The 16,176-nt window shown below is 42.0% G+C and overlaps 1 protein-coding gene across 8 annotated transcripts in view; it reads left to right on the top strand.

The window, feature by feature from the left end:
- Positions 1-14,148, top strand: part of LRBA (LPS responsive beige-like anchor protein) — a 559,238-nt gene extending 545,090 nt beyond the window's left edge. For all 8 annotated transcript variants that reach the window (XM_075930022.1, XM_075930023.1, XM_075930019.1 and 5 more), the window contains 2 exons: positions 3,252-3,403; positions 12,609-14,148. In XM_075930022.1, the coding sequence (XP_075786137.1) occupies positions 3,252-3,403; positions 12,609-12,699 (243 nt within the window). In that variant the 3' untranslated portion in view covers positions 12,700-14,148. The remainder of the gene's footprint in view (positions 1-3,251; positions 3,404-12,608) is intronic.
- The last annotated feature ends 2,028 nt before the right edge of the window (positions 14,149-16,176 follow it).

Below are 16,176 nucleotides of genomic sequence, written 5' to 3'. Positions count from 1 at the left end.
CATCCTTTAGTTTGTTAACTCCTGTGGGGCTTGCCATTAAACTGAAATTTTGACAGGGTGACCTTTGTCATATACATATATATATATGTATATATATACACACACAATTGATATGTGTATATATATCTCAACTACTTGTCTTCTGAAAAGCATGTGATTTAGGAAAATAGCATACATATTGGCAAAACCTCAAAGACCACTCTTTATTTAATCAAGAGATCACAGAAATCACTGAAATTTGCAGGTAGTGGAAGAGTTAAAGATTAATGGCTTTAATTTACCCTGTAATATAGCATTTCTCCAGTAAAAAGCCTCAAGTATAAAACACAACTGAACCATGGCCATAAGGTTAATGGATTTTCATCAGCTGAATTTTATAAGTGTAGCAAATAATTATTTGTCATGCCTTCATTGCAATTTCAAAATACCCTCAGGAGATTGCCATTTGTGGAATGAAAAAAATTGATATTGATTTTACTTCTAATGAATAATCTTTTTAATAATTTTATTTGGTTTGCTAGATCTCATGATTAGCTATCCTGGTACATGCAATTTTCTCGTCTACAGAATTTATTATCTTAGCTTATTCTTTCCTCCATTCCTTGCTTATTGCTGTGTTGCACCCTGGTTATATTGTGTGTAATTTAGATTCTAAGCTCCTGGGGCAGTGAGCATATCTTCTTTCTAGTATGGAAGGTGTGTCACACACCTTTGTGTTTGGAGGGAAATAAGAAATGACAAAACCAATAATTGATAGAACATTTATATAATTTAGGACAAATTTCAATTCAGAATGTTTGACTGTAAACCGAGTGAGTATGTAATTATCCCATATTTGTATATAGCTTGGAAATGATCTACCATGCCTACTACCTATTTTAAGTGTTGGCTATACTTGTCACAATCCTAGTTCAAAATATAGATGCCTGGAATGGGATGATCACCACTTCCTTCATTGGTTGTAAATACAAAATGTTATTGATTTATCTTTAAAAAAGTATTAGTCCTGAAACTATTTTGTTAAATAATATGTTAAACAAAGGAATTTGTTCCCATAACAACAAGCTGTCATTCTAATAAATACTCAAAACAAGGTTTTAAAAAGCTGTTTGCTTTATAATAGCCCTAGCTCAGCCCTGCTACACCTCTTATACTTTTTAGAGTATATTTTTAGCATCAGCTTAACATTAATAAGGCACAAAAATGGAAAACACTGCATATATTCAATATGGTTGATTAATTATTACCATGAAGACCGTAATGTTTCAATTTCTACACTTGTCAGTGTTCAGCACAGCCACTTGGATACAGGGCGTCCCCGCTATAAGTTGCCCTAGTATTCAGCTGTTCCACACTAAGTCATTGACGCTTGTAGGAACTGATGCGTTAAGTCTTCCAATTCCCTGCTCTTAAGTCACGCAACCCCCTCCCCCATTTGCACAAATGGAAGTCAGCCACAGGAAAAAAAATTCCCTGCTTTAAGTTGTTTCACTATAAGTCCAAGTTTTTTTGCACATGTATCATGGACTTATAGTGAGGACGGCCAGTAACCCTCTCTTCCAGTGTCAGGGTTGTGTTTTTTGCTGCCTTTGTGAAAATTTTGGAAGCCTCCAAAAAATCTCAGGTCATATACGTGTGATGGAGACTTCTTAGTCTTGTCAAAGCTTGGCGGTTACATTTTGCAGAAAGTGGTGGGAGACCAGTAGGAGCCAGGAAACAGAAGGGAAGAAGCCAGGAGGTGTAGGAACAAAGGGACATGATAGATGAAGAGGGGGATGAAAGTAGGAGTCCTAATGGGAGGATGGAGACGGCTTGGTTGTGAAGGTTGGTACAAGAGTCACTGTGATATGGACAAGGGGATGGGACGGGAAAGAAGTGTTTATAGGTACTGGAATTTACTACCTTTCAGAAATGGGACTAGAATCCAGGATTCCAGCCAGGAAGCTGTGAGAAAATAACTGTGGAACTCTTAAGCAAAGTGTTTCTTGTATCTTTCTGGCTGGGCCAAATAGAAGATGATAGCCTACCGCTGCTCCCAGTTACTCTTAGATTCCGCAAGGAGGAGCAGCAGCCGCCTAACTGGAATGCAGAGGGGTGAGGTGTATGAAGCAGAGAGGGAATTACATGAGCCTGTGGGAAGCAGAGGAGAATGGAGGCAGTAGTAGGGTCTCGTATGCAGCAGTTAGTGGTACGGGTCAGTGTTTTAGATCCAAAATTGCTGATGACCTACCGGTGTGGGGGCTGCTATGAAGCCACATGATTCAATTACTGATTTTTTGTTTTGTTTTTGTTTTGCTATTTGAAAAACGAAGGATATTGTGTTAATGCATCTCTCTCTCCCCATCTCCTCCCCCCAAGTTTAAGAATGTTAAAGCTGCCTAGTCAACACTCATGTTTAGGAAATGACAAAATTAAAGTTGCCTGTGCACAAGCACCTTTCATTCTGCCAATTTCTAATGTTGGAGTGCTTTATTTTGCAACCTAGCTGTTCTTTTAATGTGGTTTTTATAAGTAATATCAATATATGTACTCCCCATATTATATTAATGAGAGTGTGGGATTGCCTATTTCTCACATGCGGGGAAACGGTGTAAATTTCCCAGTTCATCCAAAATGGGGCCCAACTTTTAGAACACACTATCATGTATTCCGTTTCTAATACATTAGTTAAATATACCTTTTTGCAAGTATTTAGAATATTTTAAAAAATCATTTCATTCAGACTATTTTTTGTATCCGTCCAGCTATAAGGCCAGGTGACTTAGTTTTACATGTCCAACTGTGTAGGACTCAGGGGGAGGGAAAAACAAAAGCAGATAAACAGAGTTCCAAATGTGGCCTATATAAAAAATGAGGGCAACTCTCTTGTGTTAAAGCTGTTGGAGTGAATTTGAGGTGTAAGTACTGCAGCCTCCTTTGAATGTATCTGCATAGAAAATCAAGTCTCCTTAGTTGTTGTTATACTTGATTTTTGGTATGTAAATTAGTTGATAGGTGGAATAACCTGAAGTCACTTGACCATCCTTTCTATTGTATTTTTTTGTGAAGAAACCAGTGTTGTGTAGATTGCAATATTTACCCTTCATTTAAGTTGCAATTGACCTCTAGCTTTTCAAAAACTGTATCTACTGATAAGAACTATCTTCAAAGATAAAGCTGTGAAGGTGGAGAGAGGGGGTCTCCTGGAGGTGAGGGGAGTAATAAAAAACAATACGTTATTTTAACAGAAATGTTTACGTACTTTCTATTAGGCAATCCAACTGAGCCGTGATGGACAGTACCTACTCACAGGTGGAGACAATGGTGTCATCATGGTATGGGAAGTGTGTGACCTCAAGCAGCTTTTTGCTTACCCAGGCTGTGATGCTGGAATCCGTTCCATGGCCCTGTCATATGACCAAAGGTGAGATTAAAGTTTGGGGGTCAGAAGTACTTTATGGAATGTTGTTTCTGTGTAAGGGTATGAAGGAGACATCATTAAGGTATAAACGATCTTTTTCCTTTCAATATTGTATTTACTTTGATTGCACATACCAGTAATTGTATGGAGAATTCTGTGTACCTTTTTAGTGTTAAAAGGACACTGTTTAGGTCTGATAATCTTCTTCAGAGTTGTAGTTCCTGTTAGGCAAGCTAACACTCATTCAAGGAAATCTGACTCTGAAGAACTTTTAATATGTGTGGGGGGGGTTTCTGTCTTCAAAGGAAAAAAATATTTCTAACTATAAGTCTTCAAACCATTAACAAAAAGAAAATAGATGCTCACTAATGTTCTCATCAATCTTTTACGTTTTGTTTTCTCTACCAAAGGATACAAAATTAAATGTACTTACAACTGCCTATATTAAATCCACCAATGCCACTATAGTTAAAAGCCCTTGTGCATTTTTGGCTCATAACTTAGTCCATAAGAACTTAAGAATAGCCATACTGTGTCAGACCAAAGGTCCATCTAGCCCAGTGTCCTGTCTGCTAACAGTGACCAATGCCAGATGCCCCAGAGGGAGTGAACACAATACAGGCAGTCCCCGGGTTACGTACAAGATAGGGACTGTAGGTTTGTACTTAAGTTGAATCTGTATGTAAGTCGGAACTGGCGTCCAGATTCAGACACTGCTGAAACTGACCGCCAGTTCTGACTTACATACAGAATCAACTTAAGAACCCCAGGCGTCCCCAAGTCAGCTGCTGCTGAAACTGATCAGCAGCTGATTCCAGGAAGCCCGGGGCAGAGCAACTCTGCCTCGGGCTTCCTGTAGTCAGCGCTGGTCAGTTTCAGCAGAAGCTGACTTGGGGACGCCTGGGGCAGAGCAGCTGGGGTGATACTGGACTAACCCAGCAGCACCCCATCTGCTCTGTCCCAGACGTCCTGATTCAGCCGCTGCTGAAACTGACCAGCAGCGGCTGAATCAGGACCTGGGGCAGAGCAGCTGGGGTGCTGCCGGGTTGGTCCAGTAGTGCCCACGGGCGCTGCAGGACCAATCGGCAGCGCCCCAGCTGCTCTGCCCCAGAGTCCAAAACAAAAGCCTGGTCTGCTGGGGGGGGGGGAGCACACTAGCTGCGCCCCCCCCCCCCCCAGCAGACCAGGGACACTGGGAGCAGAGCCGCAGCGGCAGCGGGGTGCCGCGCCTCTGAGGCTTTGCTCTGGCAAAGCCTAAGAGGCAGGGACCCCGCCACGGCTGCGGCTTCAGTCTGGGTGCCTGTGGTCTGCTGGGAAACGTCCCCAGCAGACCACAGGCACCCAGACTGGAGCGGCAGCAGCGGCGGTTCCCCGCGCCTCTGAGGCTTTGCTCTGGCAAAGCCTCAGAGGCGCGGGACCCCCCGCGGCTGCGGCTTCAGTCCGGGTGCCTGTGGTCTGCTGGGGACCGTCCCCAGCAGACCACAGGCACCGGGTCTCAAGGGGCAGCAGCAGCGGTTCCCGCGCTTCTGAGGCTTTGCTCTGGCAAAGCCTCAGAAGCGCGGGAACCCGCCCGGTGCCCCTGGTCTGCTGGAGACGGTCTCCCGCAGACCAGGGGCACCGGAGCAGCTTACGAACGGGGCTTTCTCGCCCCGACTTCCGGGGCGAGAAAGCTCCGTTCGTAAGTGCGGATCCGACGTAAGTCGGATCCGCGTAAGTCGGGGACTGCCTGTAGATAATCATCACATGAGTTCTCTCCTGTCATCCATTTCCAGACAAGCAGAGCATAGGGACACCATTCCTACCTATCCTGGCTAATAGCCATTGATGGACCTAACCTCTGTGAATTTATCTAGCTCTTTTTTGAGCCCTGTTAAAGTCCTAGTCTTCACAACATCCTCTGGCAAGGAATTCTACAGGTTAACTGTGTGCTGCATGAAGAAAAACTTCCTTTTGTTTGTTTTGAACCTGCTACCTATTAACGTAATTTGGTGACCCCTAGTTCTTATATTATGGGAACAAGTAAATAGCTTTTCCTTATTCACATTTTCCACGTCATGATTTTATAGTCCTGTTTGAAACTTGGATGTTTATAGTTGCATCTAACTTCTTTAGCTCACATACTATATAGATTTTTGCTTACCCCATATAAAATTTACAAAGGCATCTAAGTCATTAGATCTTATTGAAAGTCATTTAGGAATCTTAGGCAGTTTTAAAATGACATTCAACCCTGACGACGCCCAAAACGTAGCTTGACAAAAGTACGTTACTACGGACTATGAACAAATGTCATATCCTGTGTAATGTAGTTAGGTTGACCCAGCCTCCACTCTAGACAAATGTAGGTTCATAGAAGCATTCTTCCACTGATCTAGCTACCTTTTTTCAAGGGGCTGACTTACTACAGCAGAAGGAAAATATTCCTTATGTCACTGTATCAAGTGTGTCAGGTGTATGGCAGGGGTGGGCAAGAGAGCCTCTGCGAACCAAATTTGTCCCGCGAAGTGGATTGATCTGGCCTTGCTGCTGCCCTGCCCCCAAGTCAATCAGGGCCTCAGGATGGAGGAGTGTGCAAAGTATCCTCTCCTGCCAGAGTGCACAGTGCTTAGAGTGAACAACAGGCAAGGGCAAGGAGTGAGAAAATTCGTGCACTCCCCTCCGCCCCAGGCCAAACATACATCAAATACTCTTTAAAATAGATTTTAACCCATTTCTTCTTTCCAATCTTGAAACACAACTCATCTCAACTTCTGCCAATCTTCATAACCTCTTTCAATCATAACCTCTTCTCCCTTTTACATGTTCTCATTCTGGAATTATTAACATGTCAGGCTCTGTTATTTTTGTCCCAATTCTAACTTTGAGACCTTACTCAGAGTTCACCGTCTTGTTTTCTGATGTACCTATTTGGATCACTTTAGTATTTGATGAAACAGTGGGTTAATAGCGATAATTAGAGCTTGTCAAAAATTTTGACAACAGGTTTTCATCAAATATGCAGTTAAATCACAATCAAAATATTTAGTGGGGATGTGTTGATTTTGATGAAAATTATAGACAGGAAAAGGTAGGAATGTGTCATTTCTGTAATGTCCATGTGATTTAATTTTGTTTTGACTTTTATATTATATTATAATCAAATTGAATTCCAGGCACATCCCATTGTCTTGGCACAACTAAACCCTTAGCTTGCTTTAAGTTATGATAAAGAAAAAGCAGCATACCAAATTTGGTGGTCCTAGCTCTTACTGTTCAGGAAGAATTCTTAACTAAATGGTCTCTCAGACAGACAGATGCACATTTCTAAAACATAAGATAATATAAACATCTAAAATAAATTAATTGAAACACCACTGTCAGAATGTTTTGATACAGGCAAAATGTTTTGATTGTCTCAAATTAAAACTTTTTTTTTGAATTTTTATTTTGCAGAAGACTTAGAAATGTTGGCTTTTCAGAACTAATCAGAACAATTTTTTTCACTCTGTCAGAATTTCTCACTGAACAGAAAGTTGGAATATCAACCAGCTCTAACAATAATATCACAAGATGAGATGATATACATGACTGACACAGCAACTTCTTATTCATTACAAGCCAAGTTGTAATGCTTAATACTCAGAACTCCAATAGGAGACCAGCAGTTATGATTGCTTTAATGGCCCCCAGCGGGATGATAGCTGTTCAAATGGAGCTAAAACATCTCCAACAGCCAGCTTGTAACAAAGATGTGAAATACAAAATGCTTCTGTGGTGGATACTACTACCACGGCTGACAAGGGAATTCACCAGACTTGTAGGAAGCTGGCTCTAGCTCCTGCCCCCTCACCCCCCAAAAGGATGGCGCCTCAGGTGGAAGGGTTGGGGTTGCGGGCTAGCCTCCCTCAGCCAGCCTTCAGAACAACTGCAGCATAGGACACACACACATCCTCTGGTGGCAATTTAAAAGAGCACAGGGCTCTGGCCACTGCTGAGGTCATCTCAGCAACAGTCAGGCATCCCAGGCCCTTTAAAATCGCCAGGCCCAAAGGCAGCTGTTTCCCCCCGCCCTTCTCCCTCACTTCTGACTGTGGCCCTGACTCCTACTTAGTGCTAAATATCAAATAGCAGCACTCTGATTGTTTACATGCATATAAAATGAAGCTGCACATGTGATAATAAAGATGTTGTAGCCCTGTACCCACATCTGGTTCTTCAATGAAGATCCTGTGCTGAATTCCTCTTGAACTGGGGAAGAATGAATTAAAAGCTGCACACCTGTTTTCTCCCTCCTGAATCCCCTCCATGTTGCTATCTCATTAGCACTGCCACCAGCAGAGTTAAAACCATTATAAAAAGAAAATCTGAAGTGGTCTGTGTGTCGTGACAAATTCATTTTTCTTGCCATCTACATCTTGACCCCCTTTTGTTGCTCAGATGTGCCAGGACAATTTATTTGAGCTTTATCATCTCTGATTCATACTTCCATGTATTAGACCAGTAACTAAACAACTTGCCTACATTTTAAAATTAGTGGACACATTTTAAAATGTAGGTAAGTTGTTTGGTTACTGGTCTAATACATAGAATTGGATTAGTTGGTAGAATTCTTAGGCAATATAGAATCATAGAATCAGATCTGGAAGAGACCTCAGGAGGTCATCAAGTCCAGCCCCTGCCCAAGGCAGGACCAATCCCAACTAAATCAACCCAGCCAGGGCTTTGTCAAGCCGAGACTTAAAAACTTCTAGGGGTGGAGGTTCCACCACCTCCCTAGGTAACCCATTCCAGTGCTTCACCACCCTCCTAGTGAAATAGTTTTTCCTAATATCCAACCTAGCTCTCTCCCACTGTAACTTGAGACCATTGCTCTTTTTTCTGCCATCTGTCACTACTGTGAACAGCCTCTCTCCATCTTCTATGGAACCTCTTTTCAGGAAATTGAAGGCTGCTATCAAATCTCCCCTCACTCTTCTCTTCTGCAGACTATAAACAAACCCAAATCCCTCAGTCTCTCCTCGTAGATCATGCACTTCACCCCCCCCCCCAATCATTTTGGTCGCCCTCCGCTTTCCAATGCATCCACATCCTTTCTATAGTAGGGGGGCTCAGAACTGGACACAATAACCAGGTGTGGCCTCACCAGAGCCGAATAAAGGGGAATAATAATTTCTCTAGATCTGCTGGAAATGCTCCTCTTAATGCAACCTAATATGCCATTAACCTTCTTCGCTACAAGGGCACACTGTTGATTCATATCCAGTTTCTCATACATTCTAATCCCCAGGTCCTTTCCTGTTGAACTGCTATTTAGCCATTCGGTCCTCAGCCTGTAACAATGTTTGGGATTCTTCCATCCCAAGTTTAGGACTCTGCACTTGTCCTTGTTGAACCTCAACAGATTTTTTTGGCCCAATCCTCTAATCTGTCCAGGTCACTCTGGCCCCTATTCCTGCCCTCCAGCATATCTACCTCTCCCCCTAGATCAGTGTCATCTGCAAACTTGCTGAGGGTGCAATCCATCCCCTCATCCAGGTCATGTTGAACAAAACTGGTCCTAGAACAGATCCTTGGGGTACTCCACTAGAAAACGAACACCAGCCAGACATCAAGCAGTTGATCACTACCTGTTGGGCCCTACAGTCTAGCCAGCTTTCTATCCATCTTACAGTCCATTTATCCAATCCATACTCCCTTAACTTGCTGGCAAGAATATTGAGAGAGACTGTATCAAAAGATCTGACTTTGCCATATCCACAGAGCCAGTTACCTTATCATAGAAGCTAATCAGATTGGTCAGGCATGACTTGCCCTTCATGAACCCATGTTGACTATTCCTGATCACTTTCCCTTCTTCCAAGTGCCTCACAATGGATTCCTTGAGGATCCCCTCCATGATTTTTCTGGGGACTGAGTTAAGACTGACTGGTCTGTAGTTCCCTGGATTGCCCTTCAAGATTGTCTCCCGATCTCCATGAGTTTTCAAAGGTAATGGCCAAAGGCTCCACAATGACATTTGCCAATTCCCTCAATACCCTTGGATGCATTAAATTCGGACCCATGTAAAGAGAGAGGCAAAGAAAGCATTGAGTGCTTCAGCTTTTCCCACATCATCTGTCACTAGGTTACCTCTCTCATCCAGTAAGGGCTCCACACCCTCTCTGATCACCTTCTTATTGCTAACATGCCTGTAGAAACCTTTCTTGTAAGCTTCCTTTTTGTGTTTAAGCTCACCAGAGATTTCCCCGGTAAGCCAATCTGGTCGCCTACTATATTTGCTTTTCTTGCTGTGCATTGGCATGGTTTCTTCCTGTGCTTTCCATAAGTCTTCTTTAAAATACTGCCAGCTCTCCTGGAATCCTTTCCCCTTCATGTAAGCATCCCAGGGAATCCTGCCCTTCAGTTCTCTGAGGGAGTCAAAGTCTGCTTTTCTGAAGTCCAGGGTGTGTATTTTGCTACTCTCCTTTCTTTCTTTGGTCAAGATCCTGAAATCTACCATCTCATGATCACTGCTTCCCAGGTTGTCACCCACCTCTATTTCCCCTGCTAGTTCCTTCCTGTTTGTGAGCAGCAGGTCAAGCTGTGCATGACCCCTGGTCGGTTCCTTCAGCACTTGTAACAAGAAGTTATCCCCAACATTCTCCAAAAACTTCCTCGATTGTCTTTGTACAGCTGTATTGGTCTCCCAACAGACGTCAGAGTGATTAAAGTCCCCCATGAGAACCAGGACCTGCGATCTGGAAACTTCTCTCAGTTGTCTGAAGAAAGCCTTGTCTACCTCATCCACCTGATCTGGTGGTTTATAGCAGACATCAACCATAACATCCCCCCTGTTGCTTCCACCTCTTAACTTAACCCATAGACTCTCAACAGGTTTTTCTCCCTCTCTCTACTGGAGCTCTGAGCGATCATACTGCTTCTTACATACAATGCAACTCCTCCACCTCTTCTTCTTGAACAGTTTATACCCTTCCATGACAGTGCTCCTGTCATGCGAGTCGTCCCACCAAGTCTCCATTATTCCAATCAAATCATAGTCCTTTGACTGGGCCATGGCTTCTAATTATTGTTTGTTTCCAGGCTTCTCACATTGGTATACTACAAACATCTTAAATAACCGGTTGATCGCCCTACCTTCTCTATTCGAGTCAGGGGTTCTCCTTTGTTGCTCGTTCCTCCTTTCTTTCTTCCCGATATCCGACTTCCTCACTTACCTCAGGGCTTTGATCACCGTCCCCCAACGAACCTAGTTTAAAGCCCTCCTCACTAGGTTTGCAAGCCTGCCTGCGAAGATGCTCTTTCCTCTCTTGGTAAGGTGGATCCCAACTCTTCCTAACAATCCTTGTGCCCAGATCAGAGTCCCATGGTCGAAGAAACCAAAGCCCTTTCTCCAACACCATCTGCTCTACCAAGCATTTACTTCCTCAGTTCGACAATCCTTACCTGGATCTTTTCCTTCAACCAGAAGGATGGACGAGAACACCACTTGCGCTTCAATTTCCTTGATTCTTCTTCCCAGCGCTACATAATCTGCAGTGACCTGCTCAAGGTCATTCTTGGCCGTATCATTAGTTCCTACATGGAGAAGCAGGAAGGGGTAGCGATCCGAAGGTTTGATCAGTTTTGGAAGACTCTCGGTTACATCCTGAATGTGAGCTCCTGGTAAGCAGCACACTTCTCGAGGTTGCAGGTCTGGACGGCAGATGGATGACTCAGTCCCTCTTAGGAGGGAGTCCCCAACCACCAGTCATCTTCTTTTTGGGGGGGGGTCGTGGAACCCCCATCCCTAGGACTACGCATCCCATGCCTTCCGGTAGATGGTGTTCCCTTCTGATTTCTTCTCTGAGAGGTCCCTGCTAAAGCATTCTCCACCGCAGTGCCTGTGGAGAGAGCCTGAAAGCGGTTACTTACCTCTACAGGAATGGGGGATACCTGAGTTGGCCGCCGCCTTCTTCTTCTAGAGGTTACATGCTGTCAGTTCTCTTCCTTGTTCTGTACTGCCCTCACTGGCTCTTCAGCCTTCTGTGCCTGCAGGATTAAACGCTGCTTTCTATCGAGAAAGTCTTAATCCTCTCTGATGGACTATAGGGTCGATACTTGGGCCTCAAGTCCTCTAATTTTTTCTTCCAAAATGGCGACCAGCTTGCACTTAGTGCAGATGAAATCACTTCTAACTACTATCACCATCCATACCTGCCTTCCTTCTGAGAGATTCCTCAGATGTTATTAAATGCCTCCTTGAAGGGCAGGAGAGAGAAAAGAAAAAAAAATTTTCAAGCAAAAGAGCACCAAACACTACGGGGGTCTCCCAGGGTGAATTCCCAGGCAAACTTCCATGTTGGCTTCTTCCCTGCTCACTGCTGTCTGCGTTCGGTCTTGCTGCCTTTTTTAGAAGGCTGAGACTAGGCCTGGCTCAAAGCCTTGCCTCTGATGCAATCAACCCCTGAAGGCCCACCAGAGCTCAGGAAGTTTTGATAATAGTTTAGTGAAAAGGTTTTAAAGAATGGCAAGTGTATCACACCCCCTTCCCACTCCCCTTCCAAACTCCCTGTTATCAGCCCCTGGTGCTGATTCACTGCTATATAAAGACCTGGACTCCCCCTAATTAAGGCTCAACCAATGAACAGAGGCTTCTAGATTTCAAACCTTGATTAGAAACTCACAACTTCCACCTGCCAGCCACAGCACACACTCCTTGGGTGGAGGGGAAGGGGGAGGAAGAGGAGAAAAAAAAACCAAACACAAATTCAGCACACAGCAAGAAACCCAGAAACACAAACACACACTACCGACAGCCACTTCCCTCAAGTCCTGTATTAGCTCCTTCTTCACCTGGAGAACTCCCTCTCAAAACTCCCTGTTATCAGCCCCTGTTCGCAAGCTATTTATACTACGTGAACTAGGTGCCTGAGTTCTAGCTCGTGTAGATGTGCACTAGTTCTCATGGAGAATAGCAGTGGTATCCTGGGCAGTGGTGGCTAGCCGCCCTAAGTACATGCCCTGAGATTGATGCTCAGGGCAGCTAACCTGTGTCACTGTTTGCTGCTGCCCATGCTGGTGCAGCTATGCCACATGCTAGTTCAGTGAAAGCTTGGGCGAGCATGTCTTACACATATGATTTATAGAGGTGGTGCTAGATTTGGTGGAAGAAGTCTGTCCAAGAAAGATCAGTCAGTTGTATTTGAATTTTAATGGCTAACTCTTTAATTAGATTTTGTGCTTTCCGTAGGTGTATAATGACTGGCATGGCTTCTGGGAGCATAGTGCTCTTCTACAATGATTTCAACCGATGGCATCATGAATATCAAACCAGATACTGAAGTGGAAACAGAGACCAGAACTAGCACTGACAAGGACAGCTGCTGTCAGAATGAAACTGAACATAGCAAGCCTCTATTCAGTATCCTGCTGCAGCGTTCTGTATAAATAGCTATATTACATCTGAATGTAACTTAAATTTGCTCAAAGAAGCAAACTATTTTTTAAAGTTAATTGCTATTTTTGTAGACCTTGCATGATTTTTTGGGGGCAAAGGGCAAAGAAGCAGAAAATTGGCTGCTGGGTTCTGTAGTTAAAAATCTATATTTTTAGTCATAATGAGAAGTCTATTTTGATTCATGTATGGAAAGAAACCTAAAATAAAGATGGTTAAAACACTTATTCTAACTATATTATGAAGATATACATTTCCCATCTAAAGCTTTATCTAGAACATTGGGAAACATATGATTTTAACACATTGAAAGTGGGTTATAATATTGAGAATTTTAATTTGTGCTACACTTTGTCTTGATGTACTTTTTCCAAATGATTGTACTTCTTCAGCACTGAAGTTTTTGGGAATCAATAATATTTAAATTATGGTAAATGTAATTTTAACCATTACAAGGAATTGTTTCCATCAATATTACTATTCAAGCATGTTTCTAGGCCTAGACAATTAGTTCTTTTTTTAGTTATATGTTTTTGTTGTGCAGTTAAGAGGGAGAAATCAGCAACAGAGTCCGTGTTACATCAAATGTGAATCCTTCTAGTTTTTACCTAATAGCTCCTTCAGAGCACACCAAAATGTGCATTGTTCCTCAAAATCAAAACTTCAAATTGGGGAGTTTAGACATGTCCTCAAACTAGCAACCTAAACAGTATTTCTTTTAATTAGATGCAAATACCAAAGCACACTTCTGCTGTTTGACTATGAAAGCACCAAGAGGCAGGCATTCAACTGTTCATAGCCTTGACATCTTTGCAGAAGCTCCAGACTTACAATTTCTTTTCCTTTTTTTTTTCTTCATTTTTTTCCAGAGGACTAACCACCATAGTTCTGTAGAAGATACCATGTCTTGTGCTGTGTATGGCAACAAAACCTTTCAATTTTGCTGTCATCAAATCCAATTTTGTCCAATCACATTAATAAATGATCTCCTCCTTTTAGGAAATGAAAAATAATTTATACTAAGGAACAATAAGTTATTTTGGTGTTGCATAATTCTACTTTTCTACAAGATTGCTGTGCAGAATTCTGTGAAAATATTTGTGAAAAGAACTGTATTGTTTTGTAAGTCTGTATTGCATAAATAACTCTTTGTATGTTGTGATCTATATGAGTTAAAATTTACATTCCATATCTGTATCAGTTTCTCTAGCTGCTTACTGGAGCAGTTCCCATTTTTCTAAGCATTCAGCTACTGTCTCTTTTAAGCAAAGATTTGGAAGTGATTTCACTTCAGTTTGAGTGAAGATATTAAATAAAATGGCATTTATAATTGAGACCTTCAATGCAATGCATTGGGATCTTGTGTTTTCAATATGTACAAAAGAGAGAAAAAATAAAACAAAACAAGGAAATAGCTACCTTTCGCCCCATGCATTTGTAAATACAAAGCAAACACAGGACTTTGAAACAATAATAGCCTGATTTTCCATTGTGTTATACCATTTATATACTAATATATCGATATTGATGTCAGTGGAGTTACACACTCAGGGCACATCTAGACTACCCTCGGCTTCTGAAAGAAGATATGCAAATTCATGCCAAATTTGCATATCTTCTTTTGATCCCTTTTTTGGAGGAGGTTTTTTTGGGGGGGGGGAAGAAGCAGTGTAGATGGGGGTTTTCGTGCAAACCTCCCCTTTTTCGAAAGAACCCTGTAAACCTCATTTTTGAGGAATAAGGGTTTTTTTGAAAAAGGAGGGGTTGTGTGAAAAACGCTGGCTAGACTGCGCCTTTAAAAAAAAAAAAAAAAAAAAAAAACGCAGTCTCCAAAAAAGGGATCAGAAGAAGATATGCAAATTCATGCCGAATTTGCATATCTTCTTTTGGAAGCCGAGGGTAGTCTAGACATGCCTTAAGGTGTAACAGAATGGAGAATCTGGTTAATGAAATGTGGTAGTCATTAGTTTTAAATGCTGAACAATTGTCCACTAATAAATTGGGCTGAATTGAGAATGAAGTTGTATAAAAAATAAATAATCTTTACAAACTTTTTCTATTTGCAAAATTCATACCTCTGTATGAATATATTTTAAGTGGACATAGATACAGGTATAATTTTGTAGAGGTTTGTAGTGGATATATAAATGCTGTGTAATGAATTGGTTATGAATGTCTTCGGTGAGAGTAAAATGAATCTTCATCATCTATCATATTACCTAGGTGCAAAATATAGAATAGCAAACCTTCTACTTTAGTTTTCTTAATTACTTTAGAAGCATTCAACACCGTCAGACAGGTAGTTGCAGGGCTTTGTTGGTCAGGAGAATCCTTCCCCAAGATGGAACATTTCAGTCATAATTACTGCTCATGTTCCAATGCCATTTGGGGTTGAGTCCAAGTGGCTACATCTGCAGTAGTAACATGGGCCTCCTGAGGAATCAAGATGTCGCCCTTTATTATGCCCCTGCTTTGGGTATGGTTCAGGTTTGCCACACCTCACATACATAAGAAATCTCAACCCACTGTTCTCCTTTGTCCGCAGAACACACTTTGATTCCAGATCTGCAGGGTTGTAGCCATGTCACATCAGTTCTAGACACATTCCCCATTGCCTCTGTTGGGCTTGAACATCTCTTTTCCCATCTGGCAGAAGTACCTGTGTCAAAGATGTGGGGGTACTATATTGTGTGGCCAAACCAAATGATTTCACGGGGCCTGAGGGGGGAGAGTAAAGCAGTTTTTTATGCTTGCTTGAATTAAATCTGCCTACCACAGGATCATGTACACTCTTCTTTTAACCTTATTCTCAAATGCTGTTTATCCATTAGTGTAATCAGTACAAAAGTCTGTGCTAGCCCCCTAGAACCAATTTAATGAACAGGAGCCAGAGATTAAATTATAATTAAATAATTCGGAGCTGGTGGTGGTGGTTTTTTTTTTTTTTTTTTCTCCCCAGAACACTGCTGAGAGAGAAGGGAGCTGTTGCAAGGTAGAAAGTGAAATGTTTCCCTTTTTGTCAAGAGACAATTTTCAGATTCAGAAAGATCAAATATGGCTCATGGACTCTTAAACTCTGGTAAGTTCATGTTGACATATTTCTCGTAAAAAGGGATGTGATATTTGACTTATCCTAACTAATATTTTATATGAACTAATAGTTATGAAAGTGAGGCCAATAACCCTCAGATTGATTAGAAATAAGTTTGAGATTTTCTGTTTATACGTCTCTTCAATGGCTTCATATAGCTTATGTTACTCATGAGTCTCTGGACTAAATGGTACAGTAAATAAGTAGCCATTATGCTTTATGTGGAATGCTGTTGGTTTTTAAAGGAAGCTTGAATCCAATGTTCTCAGTTCA

This window comes from Pelodiscus sinensis, chromosome 5 (assembly GCF_049634645.1).
Source record: "Pelodiscus sinensis isolate JC-2024 chromosome 5, ASM4963464v1, whole genome shotgun sequence".
Lineage (NCBI taxonomy): Eukaryota > Metazoa > Chordata > Testudines > Trionychidae > Pelodiscus > Pelodiscus sinensis.
Note: the sequence above shows the minus strand (reverse complement) of the source record. Positions and strands in the feature narration are given on the sequence as shown.